General features: G+C 41.1%; 1 protein-coding gene across 4 annotated transcripts in view; it reads left to right on the top strand.

The window, feature by feature from the left end:
* The window catches only part of LOC114550709 (NGFI-A-binding protein 1), a 36,167-nt gene that overhangs the window by 2,152 nt on the left and 11,044 nt on the right, over positions 1 to 22,971 (top strand). For 3 of the 4 annotated variants that reach the window (XM_028571490.1, XM_028571489.1, XM_028571487.1), the window contains exons 1-4: positions 6,548 to 7,197; positions 16,620 to 17,431; positions 18,471 to 18,604; positions 19,118 to 19,169. In XM_028571490.1, coding sequence (XP_028427291.1) covers positions 16,622 to 17,431; positions 18,471 to 18,604; positions 19,118 to 19,169 — 996 coding nt within the window. In that variant the 5' untranslated portion in view covers positions 6,548 to 7,197; positions 16,620 to 16,621. Of the gene's footprint in view, positions 1 to 818; positions 875 to 6,547; positions 7,198 to 16,619; positions 17,432 to 18,470; positions 18,605 to 19,117; positions 19,170 to 22,971 lie in introns of those variants that run through there. The other variant, XM_028571488.1, reaches the window with a different exon arrangement.

Genomic DNA, 22,971 nt, shown 5'->3' with positions numbered 1-22,971 from the left:
AGCGTCTGTATTTTACGCGATGGGAGAGTGAGAATGTGTTGGCGTTCCATACCGACGCTCAAGGGTGATTTTTGCATCGGTATCTGACGCTGAGAGACGTCATTACTTTACAACGTTGATAGTGAGTCCATTCACATCAGTACATTGAAATTCTTTCACGCGCGTAGTGGTTTGCTTTCTATCCAGATTTAGTGCAAATTTGAACCAAATCTGCTCGAGAAAGTGTCAACGAATGCGCATTTCCGTCCCTCTGCATGCTAACGTTAGCGAATTAGCAGTAAACACAAAGTACTGCTGAGGCTGACGGGAATGAACACATTAAAACAAGTTGAACCGGTGGCAGCGATAGATGAAAAGTCATCTGGCGGATCACCAAAATGATTACAATTCAGTCCTTTTAAGACAGAAAAGGTGAGTCCATTTTAGCACAACTTCACAACTTTGCCTGATGAAACCTGCGGTGACTTTTGTCTTCTGCAAAAACAATCATGCCAATAAAACCCTTCCATGAAGAGATGAGGCTTTAAAGAGACAGGGCAGTGGCGTAAAATTAGGCAAAGTGGGAAACTGGGACTTGTGGAAACAGGCAGCCTGGGTGTCGACCTACCTCGCAGCGTGGGTGGACATCCTATTTCCTGCCGGCGCTCTCGCTTTAATTTGTTCTTGTTTGGTTGTTGTTGTTAGATATTGAGTGCAGTGTGTGTGTGTGTGTGTGTGCGCGTGTAAAGGTGAGGGAGGAGGGAAGCGGGTGAGGAGGAAGGTCATAAGAGAGAGAGAGATATGGAGCTGATATTTCTTCTCCTCTCCGTTTCTTTCAGAATCTAATTTGATCCCCGTCTGCTCGGAGGCTGATCCATGGGAACGCCGTTAGAAGGTCATATCTGCATAATAACGCACACACACACACACACTCACACACACTCACACACACATATACACCCACGCGGCCAGCCAGACGTGGATTTAAAGGCTGAAGGTGGGCGGCCTGGAATCCTCCCTGCCCTACCTGCGTTTGGAAAACACATCATAGATATTAGCATGAAACTATGTTCTTGACTTTGAGAAACACGTGCTGTGACGAAAATGACCTCAACCCAGGCATCCCTTATCAACGTTTCCTGAGCTTTCAACCGTATGACATGCTCTGTTGTACTATGGAAACTGGATTCTCATCTACATATCTATTGTACGTGTACACTAACCGTGACATCTGGACAGCTTTTTGTAAGAAAACCGCCTCAATCAACTTTCTGAAAACGCCTCCTTTGAATTTGGAAAGATTTGTTATTGCATATGTATCATGTCCAAACAAAAAAAGCCTCTTGGAGCCACACCCTAAACCCATCAGGACGTCAGCTGAATGTGCAAATTGTGGAGGATTTTGACCATTTTGCGGTCTACTTTAAATAACTCATGCTACAGATTTAAAGGGCAACAAAAATGAACCTAGGGGTTAATAACACATGTACTGAGTCAACCGTTCTCTGGGATATGTTTTCATGCTAATCAAATGGGAGCAGTGTTAGCGCCAACCGCTAATTAGCTTATAATGCTAGTCGTCAGGGCACGACTAAAGTAAAAAGAAATCGTTATTTCTACACCACTAACAAGGCTCAAAATAGCACCACACTCCCACGGTAGCATAATGAGGGTCGCTAAAGACCTTGCCAAAGCTATATGCTAAGCTTGTCATTTGTTTTTTTACCATACGGTGTGGGCGCGGCAAGGTGTTTAGATTTCTATGTCATTTTTGTTACTATGGATCATAAAACATATACAATGATGACAATTTTTATTAAACCCCAAGTGCCAATTTAGTAAGAAATCCAATGTGCAGGTTGCTCTTTAAGCATGAAAGTTCATTTTTCATTCCTCCTTCCATCATGCCTCCGTTACGGTAAGACTGCAAACGGCTAGCCTGACTCTGTCTAACGGGCTACACAATCTTCCTACAGGCTCCCCTGAATGTCACGTTTTTATCATGTTTTGGTTTATTTATACAGAAACTGAAGTTGTGGGTGTTTGGTGTTTTAAGCCCCCAACGTCGTCTTCCAGGCAGCGCTGCCTGGAAGGCACCAGGATTAGGCAATGGTTAGGGTTAGGTTCCTTGAAGTCGACGGTTGCAGCGCTGCCTTGAAGTCGACGTTGGGGGCTTAAAACGCTATCGAGCGAAGTTGTGTCAGGCCATGCTAGCATCATCCAACTCTCAGCAAAACTGGGAATAACTATATTTCCCATAACATTTAACTATTTCTTTAAAGTGTTTAATATCATATAGTGTCGGTAGTACCGTAAAAAGGATTTATGTGACTTTATAAGTCACCTTAGTATCACTTTTGATTATTTTTACACCTTATTCTATAATACCCTGTGTTATACCAAGATAAAAATGTGGCAAAAAAAAACAAAAACATACCAATACCAAATTTTTTGTTTATCGGTGACTTTCTGTAGGATTTTATATTTCAGCATAATCTGCAGTTTTGCTTTGATATTTGTTTTAGTTTCCTTCTGAAATTAATTAGAGGATCTGAAAAGCAAGCAGTCCCACCCCGTCCACCCACACAAAAACACACACACACACACACACACACTGTACAAATACTACTTTTCTCATCATTTGGGCTTTTGAAGACACATTAAAGGAGCTGCAGCGTCGAGTGTAAATAGTTTTTTTATTTTATATTTTGGCTGCTGTGTTCGCGGTGTGATGGCGGAGGAGGTGGGAGGGCAGGGTTTTTGGAGGATGGGGGTCGGGCGCTGGCCTAATTCCCCAAAATAGCTCATTGATAATGAATCAGGCAGCAAAAGCGATTGTGTGGAGATTTGATTCGAGAGCTGAGGGCTTTAACTTTAACGTGCAAAGTACAAGTTTCTCGCAGTTACTACGTTATTCCGCCAGTTCGTTCATTCATTCAGAACACAAAGACAAAATAAGAGTTCACCTGCAAAAACGTAACGTGGAAAATAAACAGCCCTATTCTTCAGTAGTGCGCATGATGATAAACACTTAACAGTTTAATGAGAGAAACAGACACTCACACACACACACACACACACACACACGCTGCACAGAGGGCTTCCTGCTACCCACTCCTCTGTGTTGGAAACCATTTGCATGCCCCGTCACATCACCGAAATCTCAATTGAACATTTGCATGCTTCCCTGTCTCATTGACGCACTTGTGTGGCACTCAACTTCACTCACACAGGACTAAAACCTACTCGTATAGGTATCAGTCTGTGACGTAATGCTGTTTTTGTAATCCCCTATGTGACACACAAAGAAGACCATGAGATGCAGTTGAAAGGCCTGAGAACGCTGATGAGTGGATCTTTGAGCTCATTGCATATTAGGGATGTAACGGTACACGATTTTAAGTTCACAATACAAATTTACAGAGCGCTAGATAAAGGACAAAATAGTCCTTTAACTGTAATTGTACTTTATCTGACAAAAATAAAATGATTTCTTTTCATCCAAATAACAAAATAAATAGAAAACAAATCTCTTTAAATGAATAAACTAAGAAGACAAAGTGACGTCTGAAGTGAAATCTAAAGATAGGCCTTTTTGAAACCTCTTTGAGACCTTTCCGTTTAACCAGAAAGGGCTCCGAGGTCGATAGCGCTAAACCCACCAGACTCCGTTTAAAAAAACAGCACTTTTAGCGTGTATAGAGCCAACATATTTTCACATGTAAATCTGTAAACTATGTGTTTATTTCAACCAAACCAGAGTGGTTGTTGTTGGAAAAGTGGAAAGACGACCCAAAAACAGCTTTTCATTTTTTTATTTTTTTCTGTCAACTTTGAAGGAAGTGTATTTTACAATGCTAAAATTACTGTTTATTCACATGGAGTCTGGTGGCTTTAGCGAACTTTAGCAATTCACGGACTGCCTGATCTGTGCAAGACTTATAGATAGAAAATGTACTACTACTAACTATTACAGAAGGCTATATATATATATATATATATATATATATATATATATATATATATATATATATATATATGAAAACTTACCCATACACACATTTTACACAAAGAATGTACATGTGTTGGGTTTGAGGCCGAGATTTTTACGCAAAAAAATGGCAGAAGTGGACGCTTTACGTGGACAACACATAAGGACCCTGGCTCACAACTTGTACTCATTTGAGGATAAGACAGCTACTTGTGATATGTATATTCAGGATGTTGTCATAAACCATTCGCACATATAGATTCGGAAAAGTAAGGCACTGTAATTTGTATATATTTAACGTATTTATTGCTGTTGAAAACACAAGGCTTTCAAGACTTTCACCCAGGAAACGCGTGTTCGTTTCCCTAGAGTGTTACTTAAAGGGCAATTCCGGCGCAAAATGAACCTAGGGGTTAATTAACATGTGTACCGAGTCGACCGTTCTCTGGGATATGTTTTCATGCTAATGAAATACAAATGTGACCAGTTTTAGCGCAAAGTGGTAATTAGCTTGTAACGCTAGTCGCGGGGCACACTCCCACGGTAGCATAATGAGGGTCCCTACATGTAAACTGAAGCATTGAGAACTTTGTAAGTGTACAGACAGTTTATTAAAAAGATAGTTTATAAAGACAGTATCGTATCCCGGAGAACGGTTGACTCGGTACCCATGTGTTATTAACCCCTAGGTTCATTTTGCGGCGGAATTGTCCTTTAACCCTTACCCTTAACCCTAACTCTTCCAAACTTGTCGTTTTGGTGCCAAAACTTAAAGTTCACTTCAAAAAATCACTTTTTCTGGGATTTGGGGTGTTATTTTGTGTCTCGGGTGCTTCCACACGCATACAAACTTGGATAAAAAAAAAACCACCCATGCTGTTTTGAGTGAGATACGGTTTCTGAATGATTCCTGCCTTCAGTCTCCGGGTGAGCTGGTCAAAATCTGCACGGCTTTCTACGGCACTAGCCGAAAATGAGGGGTCTAGGGGGCTAAAGTCGAAGTTGGAGAACAGCTAGCTAGCTCATGTGATCCTTACCTAGCTACTGCGCCTGTGAGACTGACAACAAAGATGTTACAGAAGTTGAGAGGTCTCACTCTGTAGCTAAAACACAGACCTAAACGCACAGGGTGAAAAGAGGAGCTGCAGCAAAGTGCAGTACGACAAAAATATGGTGTTTTTTGAAAATTAAACCATGTAAACCTATTCTGGTACAACCTCTAAATACAACTACGAACCTGAAAATGAGCATAATATGGGCACTTTAACAGTCATCGCGACATGACGCTCACTCTTTGTCGGCTAAACTCAAGCGTTTGGTGCGTATATTTTCGTACAAACCTGTTTATGAGAATGCGTTGGCATATGTTTATATATATATACACACATAGCAAAGGGCCGCAGGTCAGAGTCGAACCCGCGGCCGCTGCGTCGAGGAGTAAACCTCCTCTACATATGTGCGCCTGCTCTACCAACTGAGGTAACCCCGGCCACGTATTTATTTTTATTTTTGTGGCAAACATTACGTTTTCTCACAGTCTCTGTTGTCTTTTTGGTTCGTTTTTATTTGATCTCTACTTAATTCCCACTTGTAAATGTTGTGACACAACCATGATATACTGAAAATCCAATGAAAAAGTCAAGCTAAAAATATACATAGAAACTCAATTTAAAGCCAGTTTACAGGCGCACTTCATTATAAAGAACAGTTTTTCAAACCCAGTGCAGGATGTTAAACTGCACAGTGATCATTTCTATTATCTATTGATTATCGGTTCTGGCAATATTTGAGCCCTACAGTTCAGGAAGATGGAAATCACGAAATATTCTTCACCATATTAATTTAGTTTGAGAACATGAAGTGTGCAAACTGCTGCGTCTCTCTGTGTCTCTGTGGGTGTTGAACCTGCCTGTGTTTGGTATTCCGTGCAGAAAGCCTCCCACGCCCCGTGTGTCCGCCCACGCGCGGATTTGCGTCATGCAGGGAGCAGCGTGGGCGAGAGAGAGAGAGAGAGAGAGAGAGAGAGAGAGAGAGCCTGTGTGGCAACCGCGCGGAATATCCCACTGTATTCTGCTGCCTGGCGTGAAGCTACCCGCGGTTAGAACGCGATAGAGACAGGAAACGCTTTCACAATAAAAGCATCTGAAATAACAGGTTTATTGTAGAAGTACAAAGTGTTACATTCAAGTTAAAGTACAAACGTAGCCTATTAAGAGTATTTAAAGTATTAAAGTAAATATGCTTGTTGGACACAATAATTGAAATAGGCCATCAATACTGCCGCTTAATTTTTTAATTTTTTTTTTAACGTCTTCCTACTCCTTTCTGAACATGGAAATCCTTATTCGAATCAGTTACTGTAATTTTTTTTAAATGTATGTTTGCGGAGGATTTTGTTTTTGTTTTCCTTGCCTGTACTTAAATGTAAAAAAAATTTTTTATATGTTCAGAAATAAACTTTGATTTAATCAATTCATTGTATTTTTATTTTTGCTCTCTTATTTAATCTTACTTATTATTTCTAGTATATTTCTTGTATTTTCTGTATGTGTGTGAGTACTTACGTGTGTGTGTTCTTGTAACTTGTTGCTGTAACAGAGAAACTTCCCAATCTGCCCATCTCGGTTTCAAAGCGCATCAGCAGTGCTTTTATTTTGTCACGCTAGCCGGAAGTGCGTGCGCGTACGTGTGACTGCTGTGTGGGTTTTGACGGTGGTGAATTAGTGCAGGGGAGTGGAGAGAGACGCTGGGAGAGGACTCAAACACTCACTCACACACACTCACTCACTCACACACACACACAGACGCGCACGCACAGACGCACTCGACCCACACTTGGAGGTAAAGGACGCACCAAAAGACGCAAGAAGGGCTTTCTTTTTCACTGATATTCTGCGCTTTCTCTCTCTCTCTCTATCTCTCTCTCTCTTGCTCAACGGCAGGAGAAAGAAAAAGTTTCCTGAAAGAGAGGAAGAGGAGAGGAGTGTCGCTCGGTCGGAGCACGCAGAGACAAGCTCGCGCTCTTTGACTCTTGTCCTGGAAATAATTTTTTTATTTTTATTTTTTAGATTATTTTTGAATGTTACGCGCCTTGCTGTCCTGGGGGGATTCCGTCTGTGCGGGCTTTCCTTTGCTGCACAAATCCACACGCCAGCCTCTGTGTTGATAAACCGTGACAAGACAAGAAGACGGAGAACCGGACCAAAAGGGGGCCAAAAACTCACCAGGTAGGCACAAGAACGCCTTTCATCCTTATTTTGATTCTTTTTTTCTTTTTTTTTAATTATTATCCTTAATTCATTTTTATATTTTGCAAAAGACAGCGCCACATATAACTGCCCGTTATTATAGGAATATTGTAGAAGACGCTTCCAAGTAACATTAGATTCGATTAGGTCTACTTTAATGATCCCAAAAATTGGGAAACATCAGTGCCACAGCAGCAATATACAAGACACACAGCATACATACAGAATATACAGGACCTAATACATTGAATAGAATGCAACAACAACTATTCTAATACAAAGGAAATAATGTACAAACGCATATGCAAGTGGCCAATGCAATGTACAACTAGCCTACTTAAATAGTATTTATATGGGATTGTGTGTAGAACTCTGTGTAGGAACATCACATTGCAAGATTACTGAGCATCATAATCTGCACATGCTTTAAGTCTATTGGAAAACTGAGAGATGAAAATACATCTTACGTGGAATATTGTAGGATTTTAAAGTTGACTGTGGCATTGCCAGAAAACTAGTTATCACAGGGATATTGTAGGGGATTATGATGTGAATAGTTTGTGTGTCACTTTTGTTATTTTTTAAGCTGCTGTGTAGGGCTTTTTTTGTTTTTCCTCGATAATTGTACTAAATGTGATGTTAAGATGATTTCAAGGGACACGTGTAAGAAGTCAGGGGGACATTGATGGTTATTACTCCACACTCGTTACTAAATCACCAATCATAAAGTATCCCTCACTTTTAGAAAGCCCTGTTCTGCTGCGTGGCACTTCACCTGGAAAACTACACCGCAGCTTGTGTGTGTGTGTGTGTGTGTGTGTGTGTGTGTGTGTGTGTGTGTGTGTGTGTGTGCGCGCCATTGTGCCCGGCGCACGCCTCACTTCTCTAGGTGAAAAGCCAAACTCGCCAAACTCGCTTTTTGTGAAGCAGGACTCAATTAGAGCCTGCCATTCACAGCCGCCTATTACTCCCACACACACACACACACACACACACACACAGACACACACATACGCAAGCGTGCACACGCACACGTCTGCTGTGATAAAAAACTGGAGTAAGATATCAGTCTTGAGAGCGTTTGTGCAGACGGCTGTTGAACTGAAAGACCGGCGATAAAGCTTTATCAAAGCTATGTTCTTAGTGGAGTAAATTGACCTAGGTTATGTAAGGAAGAGGTTGAAATCAAACTGGACTTGGGTTAAAGGTGCATTCAAGAGACTTCTTCTTCAGTTCTGACTGAACTGTAGGTAAACCCAACTATTTAAAATGATCTTAACCCCTGTTTGGGTCGTTGTCAAGATGGTCAATGAGTCCGCAGGTCCTGTTTGCGGAAAAGTGTGGCGTGGCGGTGCCGCGGGATTTCTTTATTCTCCAGGCACACCGTTTGTCTCGGACACACACGCAGGAGTTCACACACTGCAGCCAAATATAGTTCTTCAATTCACACATTTGTGCTTTACCATGAAAAACCAGCAGAAAACACCTTTTACAGTGTGACAAGAGTGGCAACCTCTGTTAGCTACATTGTTGTATTTTAGGGCTGCATCTAACACCTACTTATTTATACTTATACTTTATTGTTTTGTCTATAAATTGTCGTAAAAAAAATAATGTTGAATTATATTCTGAAAGAGCCCAAGGTGAAACATTTATCTATCTCACTGTATACTGACCAACAGTCCAAAACACAAATATATTCAATTTACTGTAATTTATGTCAATGAAAATTTAAATTTCTAACCCTTGTGTTGTCCTGAGGTCAAGTTTGACCCGTTTTCAAAGTTTTTTTATGTCGGAAATAAGGGTTTCTTTCAACCAAATTGCCCAAAATAATGGTGGTTCCATACAACGTTCTTCAGGTAAAATTAATGAATTTTATAGCATTTGAAAAAAAAAAAAAAAAAAAAAGTTTAAATGGTTTCATAACAGAATCCTGACTAAACTTTGACATTTAGCCATCCGTGTTCCACTCATTGTCCTCTAATCAGAACTATTAGGTAAGATAATTCATAATTCAATCCAAATCACTTCACCGTGTGCAGCACAAGATGCGCAAAAAGAAACGAGTGGAAAACGTGATTTAACCCTCCTGTTGTCCTCGGGTCAAATTTGACCCGTTTTCAAAGTTTCTTTATGTAGAATTTGAGTTTCTTTTAACCAAATTGCCTAAAATGGCATGAAAATTTCTCTTTATGAGGTTTTTTAACATATGAGTTCCCCCAGCCTGCCTATGGCCCCCAGTGGCTAGAAATGGTGATAGGTGTAAACCGAGCCCTGGGTATCCTGCTCTGCCTTTGAGAAAATGAAAGCTCAGATGGACCAATCTGGAATCTTCTCCTTATGATGTCATAAGGAGAAAGGTTACCTCCCCTTTGTCTGCTTTGCCCGCCCAGAGAATGTGGCCCGTCCATGAGAAAGAGAGAGAGACATCATGGTTTGCAAACAAGCAAAGTGGCCGTTGGTCAAGGCCACACCCCCACCCTCCACCTTGCTCCCTCCCCCCACCCACCCTCTTATCCTCAATAGCATTTAAAGCTACAGACACAGAAATGGCACATCCTAAGAAAAGCTCATTGTGGGACTGGCTCTAGTGGCTGTAATTCTGCTCCAAGGCTGAATTTCGGAAAAGAGACTTCAGATACAGTATTAGGGGACCACTAAGGCCTATATAAAAGAGACTTCAGATACAGTATTAGGAGACCACTAAGGTCTATATAAAAGAGACTTCAGATACAGTATTAGGGCACCACTAAGGTCTATATAAAAGAGACTTCAGATACAGTATTAGGGGACCACTAAGGTCTATATAAAAGAGACTTCAGATACAGTATTAGGGGACCACTAAGGTCTATATAAAAGAGACTTCAGAAACAGTATTAGGGGACCACTAAGGTCTATATAAAAGAGACTTCAGATACAGTATTAGGGGACCACTAAGGTCTATATAAAAGAGACTTCAGATACAGTATTAGGGGACCACTAAGGTCTATATAAAAGAGACTTCAGATACAGTATTAGGAGACCACTAAGGTCTATATAAAGAGACTTCAGATACAGTATTAGGGGACCACTAAGGCCTATATAAAAGAGACTTCAGAAACAGTATTAGGGGACCACTAAGGTCTATATAAAAGAGACTTCAGATACAGTATTAGGGGACCACTAAGGTCTATATAGGAGACCACTAAGGTCTATATAAAGAGACTTCAGATACAGTATTAGGAGACCACTAAGGTCTATATAAAGAGACTTCAGATACAGTATTAGGGGACCACTAAGGCCTATATAAAAGAGACTTCGGAAACAGTATTAGGGGACCACTAAGGTCTATATAAAAGAGACTTCAGATACAGTATTAGGGGACCACTAAGGTCTATATAAAAGAGACTTCAGATACAGTATTAGGGGACCACTAAGGTCTATATAAAAGAGACTTCAGATACAGTATTAGGGGACCACTGAGGCCTATATAAAAGCATCCAAAGAGCATCATGTCATGGGACCTTTCAAAAAAAATATATAAATGGTTTCAAAACAGTATCCTGACTAAACATTGACGGAGATGTCTGAGATTATCCATGAACACACGTTCCTCTGATCTTAAAGGGTAACAACCATTTTTATCAACCTGGACTCTATTTTCCTTTTTTTCCTGTTTCTTGTGTCTAAGTGACTGATGGGAACAACGATCTTTGACATTGGTCCAGTATTAAGCGAGATCGCTGCAGTCGGAAGTCAGCAAAAACAAGCTACAATGGTAGTTAATAGGGCAAATATCCAGCTTGTATTTACCTTTACAGAAGTGCTTGTTTTGACACTGACAGGCTCAGATTAATATTCTAAGTGTCTGACAACATTATGGAAAGAATTTCTAAGGAGGTCCTTTTTTTAAACATAATAACATCCGCGAAATTGCGTTCGCTAAACCCACCAGACTCCATGTAAATAACAGTAATTTTAGCATCGTAAAAAACACACTTCATTCAAAGTCGAAAGAAGCAAAATAAAACTATAAAAAGATGTTTTGGGTCGTCTTTCCACTTTTCCAACCATCACAACTCTAGTTTTGGTTGAAATAAACACATAGTTTACGGATTTACATGTGAAAATATGTTGGCTCTATACACGCTAAAACTATTTTTCTGGTTAAACAGAAAGGTCTCTGAGAGGTTTTAAAGGTCTATATCTGAAGGGATCCTTTCTATAATGATAGAGTAATAATGTATGCCTGTCAGTAGAAAAAAAAAGCTAATTTTGACGCTGGACATTTCCCCCATAGGGTTACATTGCAGCCCAGTCTGTGGCTGCCGGTTACAGCGTTTACGCTTAATACTGGACCAATGTCAAAGATTGTTGTTCCTGTCAGTCACTTACACACAAACACATAGGAAAACAGGGTCCAGGTTGAAAAAAACTAGTTACCCTTTAACTATTAATCAAAATAATATCATCATAGAATTTCTGCTTTTTTTAAAATAAAAAATTAGATATAATTTCATTTGGTCGACAGAAAAAAAAACACTAAACAATCCAAGTTATTTGGAATTCAAATGAAGTGACAAAGTTTAGAGTATTGACAAGATAAGAAAAGGAATCAATAAGCAGAATCATATTTGGGAAAATCTAAACAATATTTGTCACTCTGAATAGGACGATAGTTAATATCTTGGGCGGGGTATTGACATTGAGCTCCCGAATTTGGGTTAATTATGATTCAGGATTCGAGTTAAAGAAAATACCAATATTGCATAATCTTCTCATAAATTATCTTGGGAATCTAACAAATATCACGGATGATATACTCAGGGGTGGAAGAAGTATTCAGATCCTTTACTTAAGTAAAAGTATCGATACCACTCTGTGAAAATAGTCCGTTACAAGTAAAAGTAATATCAGCAAAATGTATGTGAAGTATCAAAAGTATAATTACAAATAATGTTGAATAATCTAAACATTATATATTGGATTATTAGGGATAAATTCATTGCTGTAAATGAGCATTTTACTGTTGTAGTTGGTTGCGGTGGAGCGGATTTAAACTATTTTATCTACCGTTGGGTAGTTTCATAGATATATTAACTTATAAAACAGGATGCATTGTTATCACGTTTTGTATGTAAAGTAACAAGTTTTTTTTTTTTACTTTACAAATGTCACGTCCTAACCCCTAACCCCCAAAAACCTTCAGGAAGTGAAATAACGTCTGATTTGAACTCAAAACACGTTCTTTTTCTAAATATAACCAAGTTGTCTTTGTGCCTAAACCTAACCAAACTGCAACCGTTTCACAACGTTAAAAGACAAAACATTCTCACTCCCGTCGCGCCAAAAAGCGACGCTTCGTCCAGGTGCCTTTGGCGTTTGTTATTGAGGCAAAAAGTCTCCTTTGGCGTCATATTTAGACGAGCTTGGTCGGGACCTTTGGCGTCATATTTAGACGAGCTTGGTCGGGACCTTTGGCGTCATATTTAGACGAGCTTGGTCGGGACCTTTGGCGTCACTTTTTGACGCTCTGGGTCGGGACCTTTGGCGTCACTTTTTGATGCTCTGGGTCGGGACCTTTGGCGTCACTTTTTGATGCTCTGGGTCGGGACCTTTGGCGTCACTTTTTGACGCTCTGGGTCGGGACCTTTGGCGTCACTTTTTGACGCTCTGGGTCAGGACCTTTGGCGTCACTTTTTGACGCTCTGGGTCAGGACCTTTGGCGTCACTATTTGATGTTCTAGGTCGAGACTCTTGGTGTCACTTTTAGACGGTTCATCGTTTTAGTCATTTTTCAAACAAAAACACTGAGTATTCTCTGATTCTGACCTGTTATCCCTTGTGTTTTCTTCCCTTTGACCATGAACTTTAAAAAAAATTAAAAATGAACTTTTTTCCTGCTTTTTTCAATGCTTTTGACGCTTTTTTCAAACGATTTGGTCACTTATATGCACAACTAACACCAACTTGTGTTGGTTTAATAATACATTGGTCAAAAAACCTAATTTATGTGAAATTATACCTAATTTTTTTGTTAAAAAATACTGAAATTATGAATTATATTGGATTTGATGTCGCAGCGTCCGCGTTTCGTCGTCAGCTGTCTGTCTAGCTTTATTTCCATCGATGCACCCGTGTGAAAAACTCAAACTCACAGCCTTCGTTTTAAGACGGTACATGAAGTCGCTCTGTATCACAGAAGCGGCTGTACTTGCGCTCATTTTCCGTTTTTGGAGTGCAGATTTGGTTGATTTGAGTCTGCAGTTTGTACCTGAAAGGAGCGAAAAGAAATGGATTGATTAAATGAATCGCAAAAAAAAGAGCATATATATTCAGTAAGTTGTCATCTTTACTGTATTCCGGGTGTGTTTACAGGTCCGCTGAGTCACACGTTCATTTCCGTTCCCTCTGCTCAACGGTACGTTGCGTGCTTTACTCTATTCGTATTCAAAATGTTGTGTCGTTATTCTATATTTCTGTATTTTGCGACATTTAACAAACCCCTTTTCTCATACACCTAGCACTTTTTAAACAGAAGAGTTTAAAAGTTAAAAAAAATAATCGGTACAGATGAGAGAACAAGTTACAAAGGCGTATAATAGGCTGGAAAAAAACCTTGTCATGGGAGCCGTTGTTTAGTGAATGCTAACTAATTCAAAATAATGTGAAATACGCGCACCCAAGTCTTCCACAAACCGAGGGAAAACACTGAGAATGAGCGATTGGTGTGTTAAAAAGGCCAGAGAGTAAATTACATCTATGATCTCAGCCCTACAAGGTATGACGTTTTTTTGTCTTTTCTCAGGCAGCAGTTGTCATTTTCCCGACTCTGCCTGCCTGCCTGCCTGCCTGGCTCTCCGGGCCTATTCTGGGCGAGGCGAGCCCGCCACCTACACATCCTGCAGGGGTGGAGAGAGGCATGTGGTCCTCCCAGCAACCCAGGGCCGGCTGACTGCCACTCCTCTGTTAGCTGGGCCTCCGCAGGGGCCTCACATGCACATAGGAAGAGTCAAAAAACAAAGCCTCCACTTTGGACTTTCCCTCGAATTATTAAGGTGGCAAGCGACAAGTATTTGACACCGATCCGAGTGTTTCCGTGCTTCGTAGGGCTGGAGAGTGGACAACAGCGAATAGAAATACTAATCTGGATGTGCAGTGCCAGATAGGGTACTGGTGCAATATTTTTATAAATATTTATGCTATGTTATATTTGATATATTACGCAATTGGGCATTGTGCAATACGGAAGTTATTGACCACAGCATGAGTTAATGGGAAATGTGCAATCATTATCAAAATGAAGTGCACTACGCGTGGGGGAGGATGTGTTGTGAGTTCTCTTCTGTTATTCTGTGATTGTGAGGAAAGGTTGGAGGGGGTTTTGTGTGAGGGTTATTAGAAGTTCATTGAAGCATTGGATGAGATAATGTATGATTATGTTTCTATGTAGGTTAACTGTATGTTTACTGTGTGTTTATGCGCGATGTGTCGCCATTTTGTTTCTCTTGAATGCCTAAGATGAATTTCTCCAGTAGGAGACAATAAACGCTTATCTTATTCACATTCTTCGAATGTGGAATCTTTCGAGAAACACTTAGACGTATGGCTAGCCTCGCTTTGCCAGACCACCCACACGCTGCGGCGCGGAGGGGGGTCTGGATAGTCCACACAGCATTCCGGGACGGGAGAAAAACGTGCTCTGCTTTATTGGCATTTCTTTAAACCAATCACAATTGTCTTAAGCTCTGCAGGAATTTCATGCGGCGCCGCAGCAATCCCGGAAGTGGTACGTCGAGGACATAGACTAACCTAGGGCTGCACGATGTGAGGAAAATATGCGATTACGTTGTTGAATGTCAGTCACGATAGGTATAAGAAATACAAAATGAGCCCTGTAAACAGGCAGCTATGTAATCTTTAACCCATGCACCTACAGAGGGTTGTTTTGTGTCTTTATCCCCACACATGAGACGTGAATATTTTCGAGTTGAAACACCTGAAAGGATGTAGATTAAAAAAACAGAGTTAAAGCAGAAATGTGAAAATTCCTACCTTTTACCATTTATTCGAAAAAAAAGAGCAAGCCTCTCCTGGCATTCTTGATCAAATTGAACACATTCACGCACCTGCTGAAGCCTGACAAATTGCAGTCACGAGCCCGCCAAGAATAATATGTACAGTCCAAATATAAATCATGTACACGCTTCATAGAAGCATGCCTCCGTGTCAGTTTGGAGGGCCGCGGAATCCGGTTGTGAGTGGAGCAATCATTTTGATTTGAAATGTTGTTTATTTACGCCAAAACAGACAGGAGAGTGGGATTGATCTTCTCATCTAGCCTGACAAGCCAGACCCACATCCAGATGTTGGGTCTGGAACTCCAAGTCTTCCGGAGTTGCGGCCAAAGCCGATTCCAAAGGCCACTGTTCACCAGCAGCAGCCATCTTCTTTGTTTTCAATTCACGCTGAACCGTCGCAACTCAACTCTGCCGTCCTTGTGTTAAGCCCGCCCACTGACTCTATACACGATGTGATTGCACTGACCAGAATTTGGTTTTTCCAGCTCGCAAGCCAACGGAGAGTTGCTAAACTGACCCTGTCAGACTGACCTCCCGCTAGGGTGCGTCTAGATTTCTAGGCTACTTCTCATCTAACTATCTGCAAGAAAGTAAAGTATTCCCCCAAAATGTCAAATATCACACGCAGAGCTGTAACAATTCCAAATTTTGCCTTACAATTTATTGTCTCGGAAATAATTGCAATTAACAATATTATGGTCTCCTTCTCCTTCCTTCTACCTCGTTCTCAATAGCAAAGCACTGCTACAACACACACAAGTTCACCATAATCTACAAAAGAACTACTTCCATGTGCGCCCTCATTTAGAAGTCTCCCAGCTAATCCTGCCTTGTAACTGACTGAATTCGGAGAAACAGCCTTTCTTTTACTGTCTATGGAGCTAGCTGACATGATCTACATCTGAGCTACTGAGCATGTGCGAGTGCAATCAAAGATAGTACAGAAGAAGAAGAAGAAAAGAGGTCTCACTCTGTAGCTAAAACAGAGACCAGGTGAAAAGAGGATCTGCAGCAGTGAGAGACTAAAATATGGTGTTTTTTGAAAATTAAACCATGTAAACCTATTCTGGTACAACCTTAAAATACAATTATGAACATGAAAATGAGCATAATATGGGCGCTTTAAGGTCTTAAGGCATATGACTAGTAATCATTGATTGTATTTAGATATGCCAAATAGTAATTATACAAGCGGTTACTGGTCGGACTATATTTTTGTATTATTATTTCAATTGTTCAATTGTTTGTTGTTGGCACCTGACCCTAAACACATTCCTAACAACAGAAAATCTCTGCAAATCTGTACAGTATTAACCCGTTGTGCGTCCTCCCCCTCAGGTATGGCGGCAGTGTTGCCGAGAACCCTGGGTGAGCTGCAGCTCTACCGCATCCTGCAGCGAGCCAACCTGCTCTACTACTACGAGGCCTTCATCCAGCAAGGCGGCGACGACGTGCAGCAGCTGTGCGAGGCCGGCGAGGAGGAGTTCCTCGAGATCATGGCGCTCGTCGGCATGGCCAGCAAGCCGCTGCACGTGCGGCGCCTGCAGAAGGCGCTGCGCGACTGGGTCACCAACCCGGCCGTCTTCAACCAGCCGCTCACCTCGCTGCCCGTCTGCAGCATCCCCGTCTACAAACTGCCCGAGGGCTCGCCCACGCTGCTCGGCGCCCAGGACCGATCCAACACCGCCAGCGTCAAGATGCCAAAAGCCGCCGCCGTAACCGCCGCCGCCTGCTCCGACCCAGGGAAGCTGGACGTGGCGCGGGACAAAGTGTCGGCCGGGTCGCCCCTGCAGGGCGGCAGCGAGGCTCGATTCTGGTCGGGCCACAGCAACGACAGCGAGCACAGCCTGTCGCCGTCGGACCTCGGCTCCCCGTCCTCGCCGAGAGACGCGCTGGAGGCTCTGGACGCTGCGGCGGTCCAGTCGGTCCTGGAGTGCGTGGACCGGATGGCGCCGGGGCTTCCCAAGACGGACTTAGCCGAGGTCAAAGAGCAGCTGAAGAACAACAAGAAGCTGGCAAAGATGATCGGACACATCTTCGAAATGAGCGACGACGAGCCGCGGCGGGAAGAGGAGATCCGAAAATACAGCGCCATCTACGGACGCTTTGACTCCAAGAGGAGGGACGGAAAACACCTGACGCTGCACGAGGTAGTCCACAAAAGAATAATCGCCACCCCGCTGCTTAGAGCTGTACCAATTCGTACAATTAATTGTCTCAGAAATAATTGCGATTAACAATATAATTTTCTCTTTCAGTCAAATAAAAAAAAACACAAATCAAAGTTTTGAATGAATCCAAGGATACATATTTTGGTTATACATCAGTTATGTGTCCCAGATAATGTTATAACCCAAATACACGTAGTAACCAACGCCCAGGGATTCCCCCACAAAAGTGGTTTAGCCCGTTTGGCAAGTGTCTTTTTAAAAAAAATAGTTTCTGGATAACAAAATAAATGGCCGGAATCCCGAAATTGAGAATTTAAAAGCTATAAAACAGATTCCGTAGGGCCGCACTTTAAGTCAGTGCTAAAAGCTAACTTGAGATTTGAAAATATGAGTACATCTAAGTTTCCAACCGAGCCGCCCCACTCTAACTGTAGTTTAAAAACCGTCTTAAAAATACATCAAAAATTATTTCCTTTGGCCTTGTGGGGGGACAACAGGCCGGTGGGCCACCAGGCTTACAATACACTGGGGGAAATCCTCTTTATTCAGCGCCTCTTCATTATCTGAAACATTTTTCTAACTTTTCTAACAATTTGGCATATCTAAACAACATCAACAATTACCAGTCATACGCCTTAAGACCTTAGTTAATGTTAGCAATTCGTTGCGGTTATTGAATTGAATTGAAAGCCTTTATTGTCATTGTACTTTACAATACAGTGAAATTAGGAGCGCTACTCCACTGGGTGCATACAATTAATACAAAAAATAATCCTTACAGGACATATAAAACAGAATAAAAAACCGTAAAAGAGCAATGATCAGATGGATTGCATGGACCTATAACGCCTACCACAGGGTAACAATTAACAAAGAAACTGCGATTATGTAAAAAAGAATTGACAATTATGTGATAATTGTTACAGTCCTAGTCACGTGCTTGATGAGTGAATTTACTCCCAAGGGATTTGCTTGAGGTTTATGTCTACCTGTGTGTGTGTGTGTGTGGGATGTGTAGCTGACGGTGAACGAGGCGGCGGCCCAGCTCTGCATGAGGGACATGGCTCTGCTGACGCGCCGGGACGAGCTGTTCGGACTCGCCCGCCAGATTTCCAGAGAGGTCACTTACAAATACACCTACCGCACCAGCAAGTGAGTAACACTGCTTCCGCCATGATCGCTCGTATCCACTGGTTGAATGGAACCAGGTACATTTACTCCAGTACTGTACTGAAATCTTTAGTGTGTAACCTTTTTGATATTTTGTGTCCGTTACATTCAAGCCATTGCCAAAGGAGTTGCTACAAAAGCTAATTAAAACTATCAGCTCCACAAAACTCTCTCTCTGTATTTCTCAGTATGACTATGTTCAGTACAACTTTACACATTAGGATTCCTGCACAGTTTGATTCTAAAGTAAACTAGCCAACAATATAATGGACTACAAGTCCAGCTGAGATGATTAGACCATTAAACACACAACTGGTTGGATCCTTTGCCCTTTCTGAAATGGGAGGATTTTTCTGCATCGAGTACTTTTTACTTTTACTTTACAAGAAATGTTTCCAGCTGTGGTGTCGGAACAGGAGGGCTGATTTGAGATTAACCATCCATTAGCTGGTACGTATAAAGTGCTAAAGTGCATTTCCTGTTGTTTCTGTGCAGGTCTCGCTGCGGAGACAGAGACGAGCCGTCCCCTAAAAGGATTAAAACAGAGGTAAGGTCAGCAGTGGCTCGCTGCAATTTTATTTATTTATTTATTTATTTGACTGGGACAATGCACAGTTCCTTAGCATTACCAGAGTTAGCTATAAGCTCATTTTCATCCGTAGTTCCTGGGCAGGAAACGGAGAATAACATCTCTAATCGATTAATCGTTTAGTTGTCGACTATTAACCCTTGTATGGTCTTCCATACCATGCATTGTTGTCCTCGTTGTTTGGTTCACAGTAGCCTATAAATGATCCCCCAGTTCTGCATTACGTTGTCTTAGCCAACTACATTGCAGCTTATACAAGCTTTATATCTAATTTGTAAGTAAAATAAGCAGGAATTATGATTTTTTTTTTTTTTTACTAATAGCAAACATCAGAGGAACATGTTTATGGATTATCGCACATTTTGACCATGAAAGTAGTGATCGTTGTTTTTTATTTTAGCATTGTAGGGAACCATCCAAGTTCATAATGGTAAATTTGGTGATGAAAAAACAAGTAAAAATGCTCTGATTGCAGCTTCTTAGATGTGAATATGATGTAGTCTCTTCTCTCCCCTGTGACAGTAAACTGTATATCTTTTGGGGACGATTTCCTGACATTTTAAAGAACCAACAACTAAACGATTAATCGAGAATCGACCGATTAATCGGCAATGAAAATAACCCGTCAGTTGTAGCCCTAACAAAAAGTCAACGTTGTAGATAACGTGCAGTGTTGTTGTTGTGAGTTTTCTAGTTCCATTCAAAAAAGACAGCTGCCTGGAAACATATAACTGTTCACAGATAGAGAGAGGTGGGGGGGCTTATAACTTGAGAGGGGTTTTAAATTTGAAACGACAGTAGGCTCGGACAAAGCTCAAAAGTGAGTGTATTTCGACTTGCGGGGTTGCTTTTGTGGAATAGTCCGAACAAATCGATCAGAGTACAGAAGTGAGGAAGGAGAGTGACACTGATGTTACTGCTGCTGGATTTTGGATTTTGTTTGTTCTAAACTTATCTTAATAGCTAGATAAAGTCGGACGTAAATGGGAGTAGTATTTTTGTATTTTTTGTTTTCTTTAAGTTTGATTTATCTTATAAGCCCAGGAGCTTCTACCGATCCCTTTTCCAACAGATCGAGGGTTATGTTGAAGTTTTTTCGTTTATACAGTACATTGTTTTCAGACACCCCCCAATACAGTAAAACTGCACATGTTAGAGTGGCCTTTTATTGTGGCCAGCCTAAGGCACACCTGTGCAATCATCATGCTGTCTAATCAGCATCTTGAAATGCCACACCTGTGAGGTGGATGGACTTTCTCGGCAGAGAGAAGTGCTCACTAACACAGATATAGACAGATTTGTGAACAATATTTGAGAGAAATAAACCTTTTGTGTACGTAGAAAAAGTCTTTAGATCTTTGAGTTCAGCTCATGAAAAATGGGGGCAAAAACAAAAGTGTTGAGTTTATAATTTTGTTCAGTGTATATTAATTTTATTTATATATATATACAGAACAGGCCAAAAGTTTGGACACACCTTCTCAGTCAATGTGTTTCTTTATTTTCATGACTATTTACATTGTAGATTCTCACTGAAGGCATCAAAACTATGAATGAACACATATGGAATTATGTACTTAACAAAAAAGTGCAAAGTAACTGAAAACTTCAAAGTAGCCACCCTTTGCTTTTTTTGATAACTCTGCAAACCCTTGGTGTTCTCTCAATGAGCTTAATGAGGTAGTCACCTGAAATGGTTTTACCTTCACAGGTGTGCTTTGTCAGGGTTAATTAGTGGAAGTTTTTCCCTTATTAATAAAAAAGCAAAGGGTGGCTACTTTGAAGAATCTAAAATATAAGACATGTTTTCAGTTATTTCACACTTTTTTGTTAAGTACATAATTCCATATGGGTTCATTCATAGTTTTGATGCCTTCAGTGAGAATCTACAATGTAAATAGTCATGAAAATAAAAAGGAAACTCATTGAATGAGAAGGTGTGTCCAAACTTTTGGCCTGTACTATATATATATATATATATATATATATATATATATATATATATATATATATATATATATATATATATATATATAAAATAATTAATCGTTCAAAATAAATATTTCATCCATTCATTCCTTCATCCATGTGCTGGGTGACTGATGGAGGATCTCTTAAATACCAACAACACTTTACTTTTGGTCACTTAAAATGTGAAAGACACAGCGTTGGCAGACGGAGCTCGCCTGTGCACAGGAACAGAAAGGATTGCTCCGTCCCTCTTTTCGCCTGGATTTCCGTCACTTTCCTCTTTCTAAACTCCGGTGGATCTCTGAGGACTATGGTTAACTGCTCCTCAGATCTCTGCAGGGTAAATCCAGACAGCTAGCTAGACTATCTGTCCAATCAGAGTTTTCTGTTGCACAGAAAGAAGAAGGTGACGGATATTCGGCAGAATTTCTGGCGGCAATGGAGCAATCCCAGAAAACAAAACGTCGCCGATATTTTAGACTATTGCGCGACTAAAACAACTTTTGAACAGAAATGTGCTCCACCAAAACAAGTTCCTTCCCGAGACTGTTTTGCAGAGGCACCGTCCTTCTGTCAGGCGCTACGTTAAATTGTGATTGGTTTAAAGAAATAAGCCATTAAACCAGAGCACATTTCTCTCCCATCCCGGAATGCTGTGTGGACTAGCCAGACCCTTCCTCCTCCGCAGCGCCGTGGAGGAGGGTCTGGCAATGCGAAAAGTAACAGAGCAGCAACCGCCTTGAGCCGAGTACAAAGCGATCTCTCAGCGCTCATCTGCTGACACACTTGGCTCTGAGAGTTTCTCTTTGAGCTCTGAATGGCTCCTCTCAGTTTGTAAAAAGCCATGATTGAAAACATGTGGCGGCTGCAGGGATTTTTTTTTCAACCAAGACGAAGAGCCGCAGATGAGCCGACACCTGCTTACAAAAAAAGCTCCCAAGGTGTGGGGGGGGGATTCGAATTCCTGCCAAAATTCACTTTAAGGCAGGTCTGTAGAATCAGGAAAAACTCCCGGAAATTCCAGTTTATTTTGTCAGCTTTATTATCAAAAAGAAATGCAAATCTATTCCTGACCTCACATTATCCTCATTCATAGAAGTAGTATTTGTAATACTAGTGGTCATAGTTGATTCATTCTGCAATACCTTTTTCAAAATAGTAGTTGTACAAGCTTTTCAAACTGATACGAAAAGAGAATGACAAAAATGATGTATATTGTGATATTGGTACATACATATATGCATAAATTAATACATTCAACTAATAATAATCGAGTTAAAACTATGCACATCCAGATTAAAATGATGAAGGGAACGTAACATGCAATAAACCAATCAGAGGGTCATCTCCCGTTCCCTTTAACAGCCTGGCGCGTTTGGACCTTGGAGCATTGCTGTTATGATGGTGGATTTGCACCCTAATATTTTTATTTGTAATCGTTTGCATGTGTGTGTGCTGCTGCCCTTCCCTGTGTGTGTAACAAGCATAGTGTGCGCGCGCTGTGCACGAGCCTAGGAGCATTTTACTAATGCTCTCTTAAAATAACAATGAAATGCTGCGTTATTGACTTTAGACCAGGTTTTTGTTGGTCAGTGGCGCAATCACTTCCCGCTGCCTCAAGCTAGCAACACGCCCAGAATGCACCTGAACACACCTCCCTGTAAGACCAGCATGCCCAGAATGCACCTGAACACACCTCCCTGTAAGACCAGCATGCCCAGAATGCACCTGAACACACCTCCCTGTAAGACCAGCACACCCAGAATGCACCTGAACACACCTCCCTGTA

The sequence above is a fragment of the Perca flavescens genome, chromosome 24 (assembly GCF_004354835.1).
Source record: "Perca flavescens isolate YP-PL-M2 chromosome 24, PFLA_1.0, whole genome shotgun sequence".
In the NCBI taxonomy this organism is placed as follows: domain Eukaryota; kingdom Metazoa; phylum Chordata; class Actinopteri; order Perciformes; family Percidae; genus Perca; species Perca flavescens.
Note: the sequence above shows the minus strand (reverse complement) of the source record. Positions and strands in the feature narration are given on the sequence as shown.